The sequence below is a fragment of the Dendrobium catenatum genome, unplaced genomic scaffold (genome assembly GCF_001605985.2).
Source record: "Dendrobium catenatum unplaced genomic scaffold, ASM160598v2 fragScaff_scaffold_1713, whole genome shotgun sequence".
Classification (NCBI taxonomy): domain Eukaryota; kingdom Viridiplantae; phylum Streptophyta; class Magnoliopsida; order Asparagales; family Orchidaceae; genus Dendrobium; species Dendrobium catenatum.
In genome coordinates this window covers 75273-91401 of record NW_021320175.1, presented here as the reverse complement: position 1 = coordinate 91401, position 16129 = coordinate 75273, and the positions used below count along the sequence as shown (strand labels likewise).

Here is a 16129-nt window from a genome sequence, read left to right as displayed (position 1 = left end):
ATATTAATTTTTAGTATGTACTCATCATATAAACTTTCCCAATATTTTTAGATAACAATATTTTTGGAACTAATAAATGAATAATTATTTTGGACTTGAAACTTAGGGTTAGTTTGGGACGACTTTTTGGGTGCTTCTTAAAGAAGTTTTTTAGAAAAAAAATTTACTTTTATATCAAAAAGTTACTTTAAAAAACAATAGTAAGAAAATCGTCCCAAACGAAGGCTTAATCTTGCGACGAAGACCGACTTCACTCAAGCTAATCAAATTACCAACTTTATAAAATCATAAGTTCAATTCAATGTAATTTTAAACATGATTTGTAAGTTTAGATTTGACTTAAAGCAATTGAGCTCACTCATGAACTACCCTTAGGTAATATTATTAGCACTTATCGATTTATATTTATGATCATTAAAATTATAATTAAGTGTTTTAAACTTTAATCATGATTTTTTTATATCTTGATTCCTTATAATATCAAAATATATAAATTATAATATATACATAATAATATAAATATATTTACCTACAAATTATACATCAAAATTTAAAAAACAAAGAAAGTTTTAATTCAATAATATCTTTAATTTGCATTCATATAATCTCCTTGCTAATTTTTTTAAAATCTTAACAACTTCCATTTATTGCCCATACAATTAACTTAATTACATCACATATAAAATGTCATTATATTACTTTTAAAATGCAAGAACAAAGTCTCATCTAAGGTTATTCATCCAAAAATTTAAAAAAAAAAAAAGAATTTTGTAGTTATTAAAAAGTTATAATGTGTGATTTTATATAAGCCCAATGTATTATCTGATCAATAAAGCTAAACAAGACCAATTACTGCACGCAATTATGAATATAATAAGAAAGAACTCAAATTCCAAAGTCAGTAAATCACACACTAATACAATTCTCTTTATCAGTGCGTGACTGGCTACCTTCCTTCACCAGCCTATTGGCCCACCTCCTTTCCCCATCTTTACAGGATCTTTTTGCTACCTCAAGCCGCCCTCTTCTTTCAGTAGTCAGGCACAACCTCCTAAATTCCTCTTTCTCTCTCCCTCCCTCTCTCTCTCTCTCTCCGAAAAAGTAAGAAACCAATCAACCCAACCAGCTTCTTCTACCTTTACCAGATCCCTTCCTTCTCAAAGCTCGCACGCTTTCTGCTATTCCCAAACTTTCTTCAAAATTCAAACTTTCACAGATGTCCATGGACTCTGCCACGAGCGAAAGCTTCCAGTCCTCCAACGGCGGCGGCGGCGACTTCGACGACTTCGATTCCCGGCAACCGCCCGACACAATCTCTTCCTTTCTCAACCTCCCACCTCCTCAGCCACCTCCGATCCCCCAAACATCTCGTAACATATTCGACCCCTTCCCCTCCTACCAAACAAATTCTTTCCTTTCCGACCTCGACGCCACCACCTGGCCTCCTCCGCCGCAGCAGCCGCCTCAGCTGCCTTCTTCCGCACCCAATTCCACGGCCAACGCCGCCTCATCTTCCGTAGCGGCTCCTCGAGCCTCTAAAAAACGCGCGCGCGCCTCCCGCCGTGCTCCGACCACCGTTCTAACCACCGATACCTCTAACTTCCGCGCCATGGTTCAGGAGTTCACGGGCATCCCAGCACCGCCTTTCACAACCTCATCCGTATTCTCCCGTCCTCGCCTCGACCTCTTTCACCACTCCGCTTCCTCGTCGACTCCAGCTTTCCTTCTCCGACCCTTTGCGCAGAAACGGCAGGCGACAGGGGCTTCGGGTTCCCTAACCGGCATTTCGTCAAACACCTTGCCTTCAACCAGCGGTGTTCAAAACCAAAACTTCTTGTTGAACAATACTCAAAATCCCTCCTTCAACCTGCAATCCTTGCTTCAAGAACAGCAGCGAGCGACGGGTCTGTTTCACTGGCCAGCGGGCGCCGGCTACGCCGGTGGAGAGCTGGGGAGTGTTATCGCCGGCGCATCTGCTGAATCTGATTCGAAGAGGATTGGAAGCTGCAAGACGGATCAAACGGGTTCTTCTCATTCAGAGAAGCAGGTGGCAGCTGACGGGTTCCCAGCGGCGCCAGCAGCAGCCGCGGCAGCTAGGGGAGAAGGTGGAATGGATGCCTGGCAGCTCTCTTCTGATTAGTTTAAACAATTTGGCAAGGATAAAAAGAAGCTGATCTGTGCTTCTTCCTTTGCTCGATCATTTGCTTGAATTAAGTGCTTTGGTAGTATATAATCAGAAGGTACATCACTGTCTTTATAAATTTACTTCTTTATAAGCATTTGAGTGTATATAATTGTAGCTAGCTAGTATTATTTGTGCATTTGCTGACGAGTTATAATACGCTTAAGAGCAAGGTTTATATCAGAATTTTGTTTGCTTGCTAACTCCTATTCTTCTACTTAGGTTTGTGAAAGATTCTGCCTTTTTGGAAGAATAGTTAGAAAATTAGAATAGATAGTACAGTAGCTGGTTTATTTATGTATTTCTGTATACATATTGATATAAACATGCACGTACATATATGATAAATACTGCTGCTTTGTTAGATTTTTTTTTTTTTACCTCGACATGCAATGCTATTAATAATTTAGAATATTTGTGTTCAGAAATCTATGATTTCTACTTCACCTTTTTAACCTGATTGAAAAGCTCAGTAATTTTTTTCCTCATTAATTACAAAAAAGGTCCAATATTTAGAGTTTTTCATTCACCACAGAGAAAAAAATGCAGACAAAATGATCTCCCTCCCTTCTCTTCTCTGCACTTTTATTGCAATTTCTTTCAGGCTCTCCTTCTGCAATTTTTTTTTTCTTTTCTAGGGCAGCAAATTTTTTTATTACTTTGAGGGTTAAATAAATTTAAAGCATTATAATCATTGCTGAAACCAGCATTATCTTTGAAGTTGTTCACCTAAAAATTTTTGGTTCCTGATCAGTGTAATTTCTTTATAAGAAGAAAACACAATAAAATGTCTTCATTTACTTGAAAGATAGCTCTTTCAAGTAGTTTAATAAAGGATTTCATGAAATCATGAATAAAAAAAAGTTAGTAAGATTGAACAAATGTCAATATAAGCATTAAAAGTATGCTGTTTATATTATCAGTAGCATTGTCAAAGTTCCATCATATAAAGGTAGTTTTTTTCTCTAATTAAAGAACAATATTGTCAAAGATCTTTAGTTCAATTGATATGTTCTTAGTTTTTATGATAGAGATCACAAGTTAGACTAATTTGCCATCTTCTTTAAGAGGAAGGCTTAGTTTGGGAGGACTTTCTTATTGCTTCTTAAAGAAATTTTTTAATAATTTTTTACTAAAAAAACTGTTTTAAAAAAGCAGTAAGAAAGCCCTCTCAAACGAAGCCTAAAATTTTTACTACATTTCTCATGAAATTTAATTTGTAATTAATCTATAATCAATATGATGCCATAATTTTAATTAATAAAATGCTTAAAATAGATTTTTATCCTTAAAAACATCTTTAAGGACTCCTTGTAATGTGGTTTATTTAATTTTTTTTAATAATTTAATTAACTTATCATGTGTAATGCATTCATGTTTTAACCAATATGTACAATGATCAGCTTTAGTTCTTATGCTTTTAAGAGAAAATGAAATACAAAGGTATGTTTATACGTTTTGTTTTGAATTTATTTATATAATTTTTTTATGCAATTGCTTCTGGATGCAATATATTCCTTAAATAATTATGATGATAAATATGGATATAATGGTTATAAGCCTTACAAAACTAACTATTTTCATAGGAAGTAAGTGATGATGATTTTGTTTGTTAAGAAGTGATCTCTAGTAATTAGAGTTATTTTGGTAGAATGGTCCAATTAATTTCACTCATTGTTTCCATTTAAAAAGGATTCTATGATTAGATATATCTAAATCCAAATTAATTAATTAATTTTTATATTATAAGTATGTGATGCAAGCTTACATTATCTAAGAAAAGATTTCCTTAACTATGATCATTTATTGTAGCATAAAAAAAAACAAAGCTACACATTTTTAATTAATGACATTTAACATTGCATTGTTGTGATTAATGATTTCATATTAATTAAATAAAATTATTTATATTTTAAAATTGATTTTATTATTTTTTTTTTAAATTTTCATTTATTTTCAATAATGAATACAATTTTTATGATTCATGGCACAACTTGTAGCTCCCACTTTGTCCCAAGTTCCATCACAGCCGGTCATTTTTATGAACAGCCTCTGACTTTAGGCTTCAAATCTGAGAAAATTATGATTTCAGATCAGTTAAGAATGGCTTTAGTTTTTTATAAATTATTGTGGGAAAAATAACTCAGTTGTTTTGATTGCAAAAATAAATTTGTCACAACAAAATTATTTGAAAATAAAGTGAGAAAAAAATAGTAATTACTGTCTAAAAACAAAGCAACAAAAAGTTATCTCAAAATTGACTCTTAAAATTTATTTCATCATTTTCTTGTTGCCAAAAATTAATATTTTAATCTACTATTTCATACTTTAATTATATATTTACTTCCATTACATATGTTAAAAATATATAATATAACTCTTATACAAGAACAAACAAAAAGCCAACAAGTAGTATGATAGGTGGTATCATTTATCATCTATATTCAACTTTTTTTTTCCGAACAAATTATGGGATACGTGCACAGGATCACTGGGAGGAATTGCTTCCATCGACCAACTGGCTGCAACACGATCGAATATTCAAAATTTTTCAGTAATGTTAAATAAAACTAACAATCATGTCCTCACTATCCAAAATATGTATCTGATACTAATTCTCTTTCTTTTTTTATTGAAAACATACTTAATGAAATAAGTAGTGTCTATACATCCTAACTATCTTGGTGATCATTCATGGCGTTTCAAATTGCAAAATGTAATTGTGCTTTTGTAGTAATCATTTTACTCAATCATCCAATGAAATGTGTGGAAAAAATTTATGTGGCCTAAATTGAATTAAATGGCTAAGATGATTATAATTAGCATGATAAATGGAGAGTGTGAAAGGAACCTCATGAGTAGATTTAATATTGAAGAAGAATCTAGCAAGTTGCCTATAAGGTCCAACTTTCCATATGAATCATCTTTTGCTATCATGTGCAATGAATTCTTCTCAATAAAAGGAATTCCAACAATATATTTATGTTGTAAGCATTTACATCAGCAATTTAGAATTAATAAAATATCAAAAAATAATAATTATATTTGAGAAGTGTAGCATTAATTGCTCCATTAGAAATTACCTAGGAAGGACAATACTTTTCATGATAAAATTTAACTTGGCTGAATATTAAGATTTCGTTTGAGATAACTTTCTTACTGTTTTCTAAATTAATTTTTTAATACAATAATTTTTTTATACTAAAATGTTACTTTTTTGAAAGCAGTAAGAAAGTTATCATAAACGAAGCCTAAGTGGTGAGACCCATTATGAGATCGAGTATCACTCGAGGTCTTGAGCATTTTTCTATCACAAATGATAATTAAGTTTATTTTTTTTTATAGTTGATATATATCATAATTTTATAACAATTTTTTTAGTTTGTTGTATATCAAAAACTATTGATTCTTACATTGATATCAGCATAGAGGGATTTCTTTATAGTTAGAGGGTCTAACAATCAATAATATCTACAACTTTAAACTAAAAGAAAGTTAAATTTTGAATTAAGATAATATTATTTAAGTCAAAATTTTCATGAGCCAAAACTCATAAAATACGCTCCATTGTAGGATAAGGGCCACTCTACTTAACTGCTGGTCCATACTAGATTTAAGCCTAAATAATATTACCCTTTCCATAAAAATTACCATAAGTTATTAGCTTAGTCAACTTAATAATTACCCAATCTTCCAACTTTTCTAAGAGAATTATAAACTATTTTTTATTATAATATATTTCAATAATTAGCTTGAAATATCCAAAATATATACTTGTCAAAGATAATTAACCATGCAATGGACTTTCAAGAACCAATATTTCTTCTTTTTAGGCTTCGTTTGGGATGGTTTTCTTATTGCTTTATAAAGCAACTTTTTAGTACAAAATGTTTTAGTTCAAAAAATATTTATATAAAAAACTTGCTTTTAAAAGCAATAAGAAAGATGTTTCAAACAAAAGTTTTATTGTTCTTAAATTGTGTCTTGAAAAACTCTCCATACATAGCCAATACATAACTGTGCGGTTCGGTACCGCGAACGTGATGCATTCTAGTTGGTCTCCGAACACGTCCTGCGTCCGATCTTCTCACAGAACAATTCCTCTCCCAATACATGCTCAGTTTCCGCTTTTGTTACTTAGGATGTATTTGTACGTGAATTAGACTGAAAGAAATATCAGCAGGTTTAATCAATAATTGCATATTTCCATCATTATATGATTAATAAACTCATGAGTTAAATTTTCTTTTGCTCTCTTAAATATATAAGATTTTTTTTTATTTTTATTTATAAGGAGTTAAATAATGAAGGCTCAAATGGAAAAATTCACTTCACACAACTTTGGATGCACTCGTGATTATAAGAAAGACAACTTTGTAGTATAGTAAAGACAAAATTATTGGCTCTCGCAAGAATAATTAGAGTAAATCAACCTTGAAAAGACCAGCGCAAGCTTTTTTTTTTCCCTTACAAAAGATGCTCTGTGACGATGATAAACCCTTACTAGCTGAAAAGTAACGGATTGTTACGCGAAAGGTGAGTGGAGTGGTACCGCTGTAAATAAAAAACTATAAATTACTATATTCTCAGAGCTTATCTTAGGCTTCATTTGAGAAGGTTTTATTATTATTTTTTAAAATAAATTTTTAGTTAAAAAATTAAATTTTAATATTAAAAAATTGATTTAAAAAATAATAAGAAAGCATAAAGTCTTAGACTTCATTTGGGACGGCTTAATCATTCCAAACGAAGCCTTAATCTTTGAGTCGTGAGCTTTAAGTACTATCTATTAAAAGATATTTGATTTCAGCCTTATTTATATATTATTTGTGTGAATTTGATTTAATTGACTTAGTTATCTAAAAAAAATTTAAAACTATATATTATGTTGCTTATTATACAATGAAATATTCCAAAAATAAATTTAAAAAAGTAATAAATTGCTTTGTATATTTGCGGTTATTCTAGATTAGTTTTATTCTTTACTTATAATTTAGTTTATTTATATATTTTATATAAAATAAATTATAATTAATATATTAAAATATGTTAGTTTTATTTTAATTTAATATAAAAATTTTTATTTTTGTGATGATGATGATAGTTAATGGCAAAGCTTACAATGCCAACCAGATTGGTGATAGTGATCTTAGCCAATGATAATAATTATTTTTTAAATATCGAACATATTTGAAATTTATTTTGAATATATTAAATAATATTTTTCAAATAAATTACCTAAAAATATATAATAATTCAATTTATTTTAAAAAATTAAACACAAAGTGATCTCGAGAGCATTCTTAGCATGTCCGTGCCACAAAAAGAATCTGACAATTAAAAATGATTAATATTTGATGTATTTATCAAAAGTTGGCCTGATTGATACAAATCCTAATGAAATATTTGAATTAAAAACTTTCGGAATTAAATTTAGAATCATATAAACTTTAAATTAAATAAGTTTATAGTCGAATTGAATGTCACAATAATAAGATAATCCGCCGTTCTACTGACCACACTGTCCGACATGACGAGCCACCCTGTATAGAATTAATTGAGCAACATGAAATTTTTTTTTTATGAATTAATCAAAGAAGACTTATCAATAATTCTATTCATATTAGCTCGCACTATCCCATAATAAATGCCATGCGCTCGCAATCATCACTTTAAATTTCAAAATTTTCGAAATAATTATTATAAAAACCACCCTAAAACTTTTTAATATTTTCAATTATAATTGATTTTATTATTTTAAATCAAAAAGATTTTGGGATATCTTCATTTCTGTTGAGTTCATCAAAATAGAAAATTATTCTGTGTGATCATCGGATCATCTGAAGATAAATCAAACCTTTAGATCGATCACATTCGATAACCGCACATAATAATTTATATATCGAAGAGGGCTTGTGGGGAAATGATTATGAAATTATTAAAATAATTAGTAAGCGAGATTTAGTTTTAAATACATATGATTTGGGAGTAGAAGAATAGAGGAGTGAAGCATGTGAATAATAAATGGAAATCATGGCTGCCCATTCCCACCGAGAATAATATGTACGCAGGCAATGATGGCATTATTCTTGCTTTCCCTTCAGAGTCATGTGAGCGAGACCGCTTACAGCCCATTGGCAGGGAATAGAGCTGCAACTCGTACGGTTTTTAGGCAATTCGCTTATGCCCCCCAATGGCCGAAGCTGACTGCAGGAAAAAAAGCTATTCCCTATATTTTTGAGCCAAACTCCAAAGCTTCACATATCCTAAAAGACTGCTTGGGGCGATACTACTCAACTCATTAAAAGTTGTGTTATGATTTTATAATTTTGTAGTAATATATTTTATATTTTATATTTTATAAATTATTAAATTTTTAGTTATATGTATTGAAATATTTTTTTTTCATGGCAGCCATCAAATTTTATCCACCCATAATTATTTTTTTAATAATAATTTAAGATGAGATATAGGCTTTATTTAGGACAATTTTTTCTTACTTTTTAAAACAATTTTTTAATATACAATTTTTAGACTAAAAATTTACTTTAAAAACAGTAAAAGAACAAACCCAAATGAAACCATAGTGTCTATTTGACATAATTTTTTTAATTATTTTATTTTTCAAATAACAATTATAATTTTAATTTGATTATTATTTTTACATTATTTTTTAAAAAAAATTGTACTCAAAAGCTATTTTTTACTACTAAAATAATATAATTATTTTCTTTATAGTATCTTTATAATTAACATTTTAAATTGCATTCGTCCCAAATAAAATTGTAGTTTTTTTATAATCAAATTCATGACATATGCAAAACTTATCATTCAAATTAAAAATAATAATAATTTAATAATATTTTTTTAATTATATAACTAATTTAGTACAAATAGAAAAATTGAAAGAGCCGCCTATTTTATTTAAATTAATCTAATTAATTAAATGTGACATAAAATGAATTTATATGGCTTTTTTAGAAGTATGATATTTTTCATAAAATTTCATAAAAAATATATTTGAAACTAATTTTTGTAAATCATTCAATCAAAATAATAAAATATCATCAACTTTTGTTCATATGTTTTTTCTTTTATGATAAATATTAAAATTTGAAATATATGATTTCAATATTTAATTTTAAAGATATAATCATTTCTTTAGTAATAAATTATTATTTTTAAATAACTTAATTGAAAATGTAAAATATTTTTTTTATTTTTTCCTTAAAATATAACATTTTTTCTCTCTTCATGAAAAGTGGCCACTCATGTTGCAGTATGAGCTATGATGATTCATGATTCATGAATTAATTAAAAAAAAAGGATTGGCTATTCATGAAAGCCATATTTAGTATCAAGATCTTTCCTAAGGTAAATTAATGAGGCTACAGAATTCTAAGGTTAATTATGGTTCTCCCTAGTGGTGCTACTTATAGGCCTTATAAATATTAGGAATCCGCCTCTGCTTTTTCTAGTCGGGTTGTCGGTGCAAAAGCATAGCCCATTACATAAATTAAAATATATTATAATTTAAATTTATTATTTTGTTTGCATTTGTTTCTATAATTATATGAGCATATAAAAAGCTGTTCTTTGTTACCGATTATAACAAATTATAATATAAACATACAAAGTTTATAAAACTTATTAAACTTTTTATTACAAAGAAAATTAACGAAGTTAAGATTTATTTAAATAGAGAATTTAATAAAAATATTTTAGGTAATTAATTTTTTTCCTCTCATAATTTTTTTAGTTGATTATATATGTATTTGTTAACTTCATTATATCATTAGGGTATTCAAATTTTTGCAAGTTAATTTATATAATATGATTTTATGATTTCGGGAAATAATATGCTCTTATGGTAACCTTATCCATAGAGTTGAACCACAAATCACTATTGAAACAAATAGCAATGCATATAAAAAATAGTTTACTCAATCCTTTTTTATTAAGGATAAAATTAGCATCAATAAATGCATCAACAATGCAACCAATAGAAAAATTAGAGAAGTTGGGACCATTATTGGAGAACCATTATTATCTTTCCAGTATGTGCTTATCAGGGTTAAAGAGTTAGAATTAAAGAAATCTTATATTGACAACTTAATTTCATTTAATGATTTTGATTATTATGAGATCTAGATTCCACATTAAGATATACTTTTCCTTAATTCTAGAATTGGTGATCTTGATATAGTGTTAATAGAAGACAAATCAATAGTAGAAGATCTACTAATGTATCCTATTATGCATTCCTTCAACTTGGGCGTGGTTGTAGAAGCTCTAATATGTTGTGTAATCATTATATGAATTTGGAAATCGATAAATTTGGGGGAAGGAACAAGGCTCTCTCTTTTAAACTTAAAAAAAAAAAATTTCTCAAAAAGCAAATCACTTGATTTAATTCATAATTGTTTAGTTAGAGTTAGTTTGCAATACTATTTAAGAGGTTGCTTCGGTCAATTTTTTGTGGTATTGCTTCTATGCTACACTTAAAGATATATATTTTTTTAAACTCATGTTGAGGTTATTGAAGTGCTTAAAAACAAGAATTTGAAATAATTATGTTATCTTAAGCAAGCTCAATAACAACCATCATTAACTTAATTTTAGTATTGAAATTATAATCCTCATGATGAAAATATACTTCAAAGGGGCTTACCTGTAGAGGAGTTGGTTTGCATTATATTATTAGATGAACATCCTTCATGAACAGTGCAGATTGGTTCTTGGCTTTCGGAGGGTGAAAGGTTGGAGTATGCACACAAGAAAGGCTCCTTAGAATGTCCAGGACTAAGTCTCGATAATGTTAAAGTCATGTCATATGTAGGGAAAATATATAGCCTCTTATACGCATGAAAATTAAATAGGACATCATTAGCCCTTATTTTGTCTATCATGAATTATTGTTCAGCAATACAAGCATTATAATTTCCCTTAATGCTCCATCAATCGTCCAAATCAGGATAAAAATAAGGCTTTTTTCTTAGGACTTACAGTTGTGAATTTCTTCTACCATGGCTTTCTTTCACCAATAATTATATAAAATGTTTCTAGCAAATGGTGTCAGAAATGTGAATGGCAATTGCTCTTCTCCCAAGTAGGTAGGGGAAGAGTTTGTGCATTCAAGATTCAAAGGGAGTAAAACATTTAAAAAGTGTTATTTCTAGAGTTGTTCTATGGAGAGGCAGATGATTATAAAGAAAGAGAAAAGTCACTCAATGATTACATATATATTTTAGAGTAGTTCAATCATAAAATTAATTATATGTCAATTATAGAGTTTATCATAGAACTTACTATGTACTTAAGGAGTTAGTAGAGGAGAATTACACTAGGATGAGTTCATTCCAAGATGAAAGTTAAGTAAAAGAGATGTTATAATAATATGGAGAAGTACAATGACAATAAATGCTCTAAAGATTAAAGTTGCAACATGACTAAAATAGAAGAGAGAAAAAGAATAAAGCTCTAAGTTATAATGTGAATTAGCTAGGAACAATATTTGTAGTTATAAATGAAATTGCATTCTTTTCTTCTAAGAATATTTGTATTTTGATATATAAAAGCCCTTTTTTCATATTTAGTGGGTCAGTATTTATAAATGTTGGAGTACGTTGACATATTTATAAATGATTTTTTAGAATTTAGGTCAATTTATAAAATTCTAGTAATAATAAGCTAGTTTTAATGTTGATGATCAATTTAGAGTTATAACATTGATTTGAATAGAGAAATTAAGAAGTTAGCTCATCGGTTGAGGGTGGATGTGTTGATTGTAATAAACAATATTTTGGCTTTACCAATTTTTTTGGAGTCATTATAACTCCAAATTGTAAATCGTCTTATCCATAATATTTTGATCAAAATATTTTACTTACACAATTTTTTTGTAATTTTTGGGCACCGACAAAAATCATTAAGGAAGAATTTATACATATTGGTACAAGTGAGGATTTCAAGATTGTCATGTATTAGTTTTATAAACCGATTTCACTAATATTTTTTAAATAAAATGATTTATTTTGTGGATTTTATTACTATTATATATAAATTTTATTATTTCTGCATTGATTCAATGATCATATGAATGTAATTGTTATGATTTGACTATTGATAAGCATATTGCTTCTTTACTGTGCTTTGAATTCAATTATAGGTTTTGATAACATGTTAGGTTTTTTAAGCTCATTATATATGGTTAAATGATTTCATGTCAGGGTATGAGAGTAGGAGTGTGAAGCTGATCATGATTTTTTAGCTTCTGTTTCTTTTTGTTATAGTCCTGAGTAGTGTATATAATTTTTGTGAGTGAATATAGATGTGTGTATTAATATTTTAAATTATAGAATCTATTTTGCTATTTATTACTGATAGATGATATTAGATAGCTCTTGTTGTTAATTATTTAAAGGATAAATAAATAATCCTTCCAAATTATATTATGGGCATCACATTGATCCCATTGAAACAATTGTGTGGCAACCTTAATGAGTTAATCGAATAAAAAAAAAAGTTAGAACACATCATTAATGTTTATATCTACAATTTCATTAGTTTATATGCAATATTAACATATATTAGAGTATAGGTGTCAAACTATTGAAGTAGCATAAAGCATTCCTTCCATAGGAGATTTACACAGTGTTATAAATTGAGGGCCTCCAAAGGACAATAAAGAATAACTTCCCTTTAGGATTTTGTTTGGGAGATTTATTGAGGTTGCTCCTAACAATCCTCCAATTAGTTTTTTGATGCAATTGTCAAGGACAATTTTGAGGTGCATTCTAAGCTGGTTGGGAGAAATATTAATTTCAAATGAGATTTTTTTTTTAAGTATTTATAAACTATACTAAATTAATCAATCCATTCTTTAATTAATTTTTATTTTGCATAAAATAATATGTAATTTCAATTTAATCAGATTTTAAATCTTTCAAACTAATTATTTGTTAAAAGTACTATGGATGTTAATAGTGTTAATTTATAATATCATAAAAATAAAATAACAATTTATCATATTTATTCTCTTACAAGAACACAAATTAATAATTATTATATAAATTTAATATTCAAAATAATTACAAAAATATTATTTGTTTTACATGCTATTAAATTATTTTCTTCTAATATTTTGTAGCCAAGAAATTCATAGATAAAGAGCTTGAAATTAAATATTATAATATTACGATTTTTTAAAAAAGAAAATATATCTCAGTTAATGTGTTGTTAGTAAATATAAAGCTAAATTTAAATAAAAATATTGAAAGTATGTTGATTTTTTAATTTTTATTATAAGAAGTGTCTATTTCATTTAAGTTGAATTGGAAAAGTACTCCGGCATTTAGTATTTGGAGTCCAAGTGGGACCTACCAAAGAAAAAACTTTTGAGTTGGTTGACTAGTCAAGAGGATAAGGTTAAGGGTACAAAGGAGGGTGCGTGGTCTGCGGACCGCATGATTGGGGCGAAGCCCGGTGGTCGCTGCAATGCGCACCAGCGGATCAGCGTGCGCTGGATGCCGCACATCGCTACCATTTGGAACTTAGAAAAGTTGCCGGTTAAGTTCTCTCCACTCTCCAGTTACATCTTGTTTATCATGGACCACATGCATTGTAGCTGACGTGATGATGAGCCCAGGCTTAGAGGTAAATATTTCATTCCATGTTTTATATAACAAGTTCTTATTTAAATATAGTTAGAGAGAAAAGAATATGAGGTAATGGTAGTTACTCATTCTATGTCCATCTACTGTTGTTGAACATCACTGACTGTTGAAATAACCCCACAAATAGTCGATCATTGTTGTGCTTAGTATTGTGGCCTCGCTCAAGATCTACATATGTCGCATGATGCGGCTCATTTTTAATTGTTAACTGGGAGTTTTGGCTATCAACTAAGAGATATTGGGTTCGAGTCTTACGAATGTGATGTGTATGAGTTTGTTTGTCTTAATTGACTAAGAGTATTGTAAAATGAAAAATGTTATTGAATATGACTATTGGTGATGATTGGATAGGTAACTTGGTGAGTATCATATGTTGATCATGAGAGTAATAGTGTGAAAGTAGTATTCAATTAGATCGGGTTCTCAGCTGAATTTGTGTGACTTGTGATTGATAGATCTTGTTAGATGAGTTGTCTTGGATGACATAATCAATAGATTGATTGACTTAGGTAGATTATAAATCTTAGAGATTAGACTCAAATTAATTATAACTCAACCTATCTAGTCAAATAAACCCAAGTTTTGTTTAGGACAACTTTCATAGTGCTTTTTAAAATAGATTTTTACTAAAAAAAAATTGAATTATAAATTTTTGTACTAGAAATCTTCTTTAGAAAAGCAGCAAAAAAATTGTCGCAAATGAAGTCTCAATCAACCAGGCTAAAAAAATATGGTTACACACTAACTTAATATTTTTTAAAAAATTTAAGGTACTTGTATAAGGCTAACATAGGTTTTTTTGACAAACATTACTTATGCGACCTGTGACGAAGTTAGGTTGAAGATGATCATATTAAATTTTGGTAAAGTATTTGGGCATTGTTAAAATGGAACAAATACTTATGACATGCTTAAATTTTATTTATGTACAAAATTAATGCTCTTTTGTTTATAGTCATCTAAATATCACCTAAAAATTAAAAATAATTACAATTTTATATACTTTTATTTTCAATATTTCTTCAAATTTCAAATAATTTCAGCACATTATGCGTAAATGCATAAAGTTATTATTCAAAATATTGCTTTGATTACTAGATAATTGAATTTATATTTTGACTTGAGTGGTATGGATATAAATATTGTGGGTCTCCATAAGGATGCTGCTTGTAAGGTTCAAAATGCAAAGTATATGATTGTACCATCCTATAGGACAAAATAGTTACAGACCTTTACACTTTGCACAAGCAGATAAATGAAAGAGCATATGCAATTATACATGCGATTTTCCCTAAAAAATAGCAACTTTCGCCTACATGTCTCTACGGATAATAATATGTATAACTCGATAGTCACGAGATTTCTCCTATTTAATACATCATCTCACATGGGGTTTATTTGACGTGAGTATTAATTTTCAATGAACGTAAGCTCTCGTGGTTAATTACATCTTAGATTTTGACATAATAATACTCTCAATTACGAATATTATTTTATTCCTTTCTTGGTTTGACACATAATGATATTTCTAGGCTCTCTTAATCCAAATGAAGATAAAATTAATAGAGCTATTCAACACACAATGATCATAGAATCACTCGGCCGGTCAAAAAGCCTAAGATCAGGGGAGGAAGCATCACACACAAAACATGCATCAAAGAAATATGATAGTGACATCATCAATGTGACGTGGATATGTAGCATTTATAGCCTCTAAAAAATGAAGAACTTATCCAATGATAAGGCATGCAATGGTATGCCCATACAACCAACCTTTGACCCTTGATCTACAAAGGACATATTGTACCCTCAGTACTAACGACCATGCCCTAACTAATGTAAGACACCGAGGGGACTTATAACTTAAACCCCACCAGGGATCTAAGCAGTCTCGGTCTGGATTTACCACCTTGCTCGGAAAGGGGTATAAACTAAACTCCACATATATAGCATCTCAAAGTCATGTAATATGGTCATATGCAAATACAATAGTGGTGGAAGGTACATATAAGGAATGGGCCAAAGCCCGGCTATAAATGTCGCTATACAAATTACAAAGGTAAAATATCTATCAATGTGATATTACCACCTTGCTCGGAAAGGGGTATAAACTAAACTCCACATATATAGCATCTCAAAGTCATGTAATATGGTCATATGCAAATACAATAGTGGTGGAAGGTACATATAAGGAATGGGCCAAAGCCCGGCTATAAATGTCGCTATACAAATTACAAAGGTAAAATATCTCTCAATGTGATATATATATATA

The 16129-nt window shown here is 29.3% G+C and overlaps 1 protein-coding gene across 1 annotated transcript; it reads left to right on the top strand.

The window, feature by feature from the left end:
• The first annotated feature begins 971 nt into the window (after nucleotides 1-971).
• On the top strand, nucleotides 972-2387 carry LOC110105802. The gene has a single exon (XM_020835446.2). It carries the CDS (start codon nucleotides 1217-1219, stop codon nucleotides 2138-2140), a length of 924 nt encoding a protein of 307 aa, XP_020691105.1. The 5' UTR covers nucleotides 972-1216; the 3' UTR covers nucleotides 2141-2387.
• Nucleotides 2388-16129: the final 13742 nt, after the last annotated feature.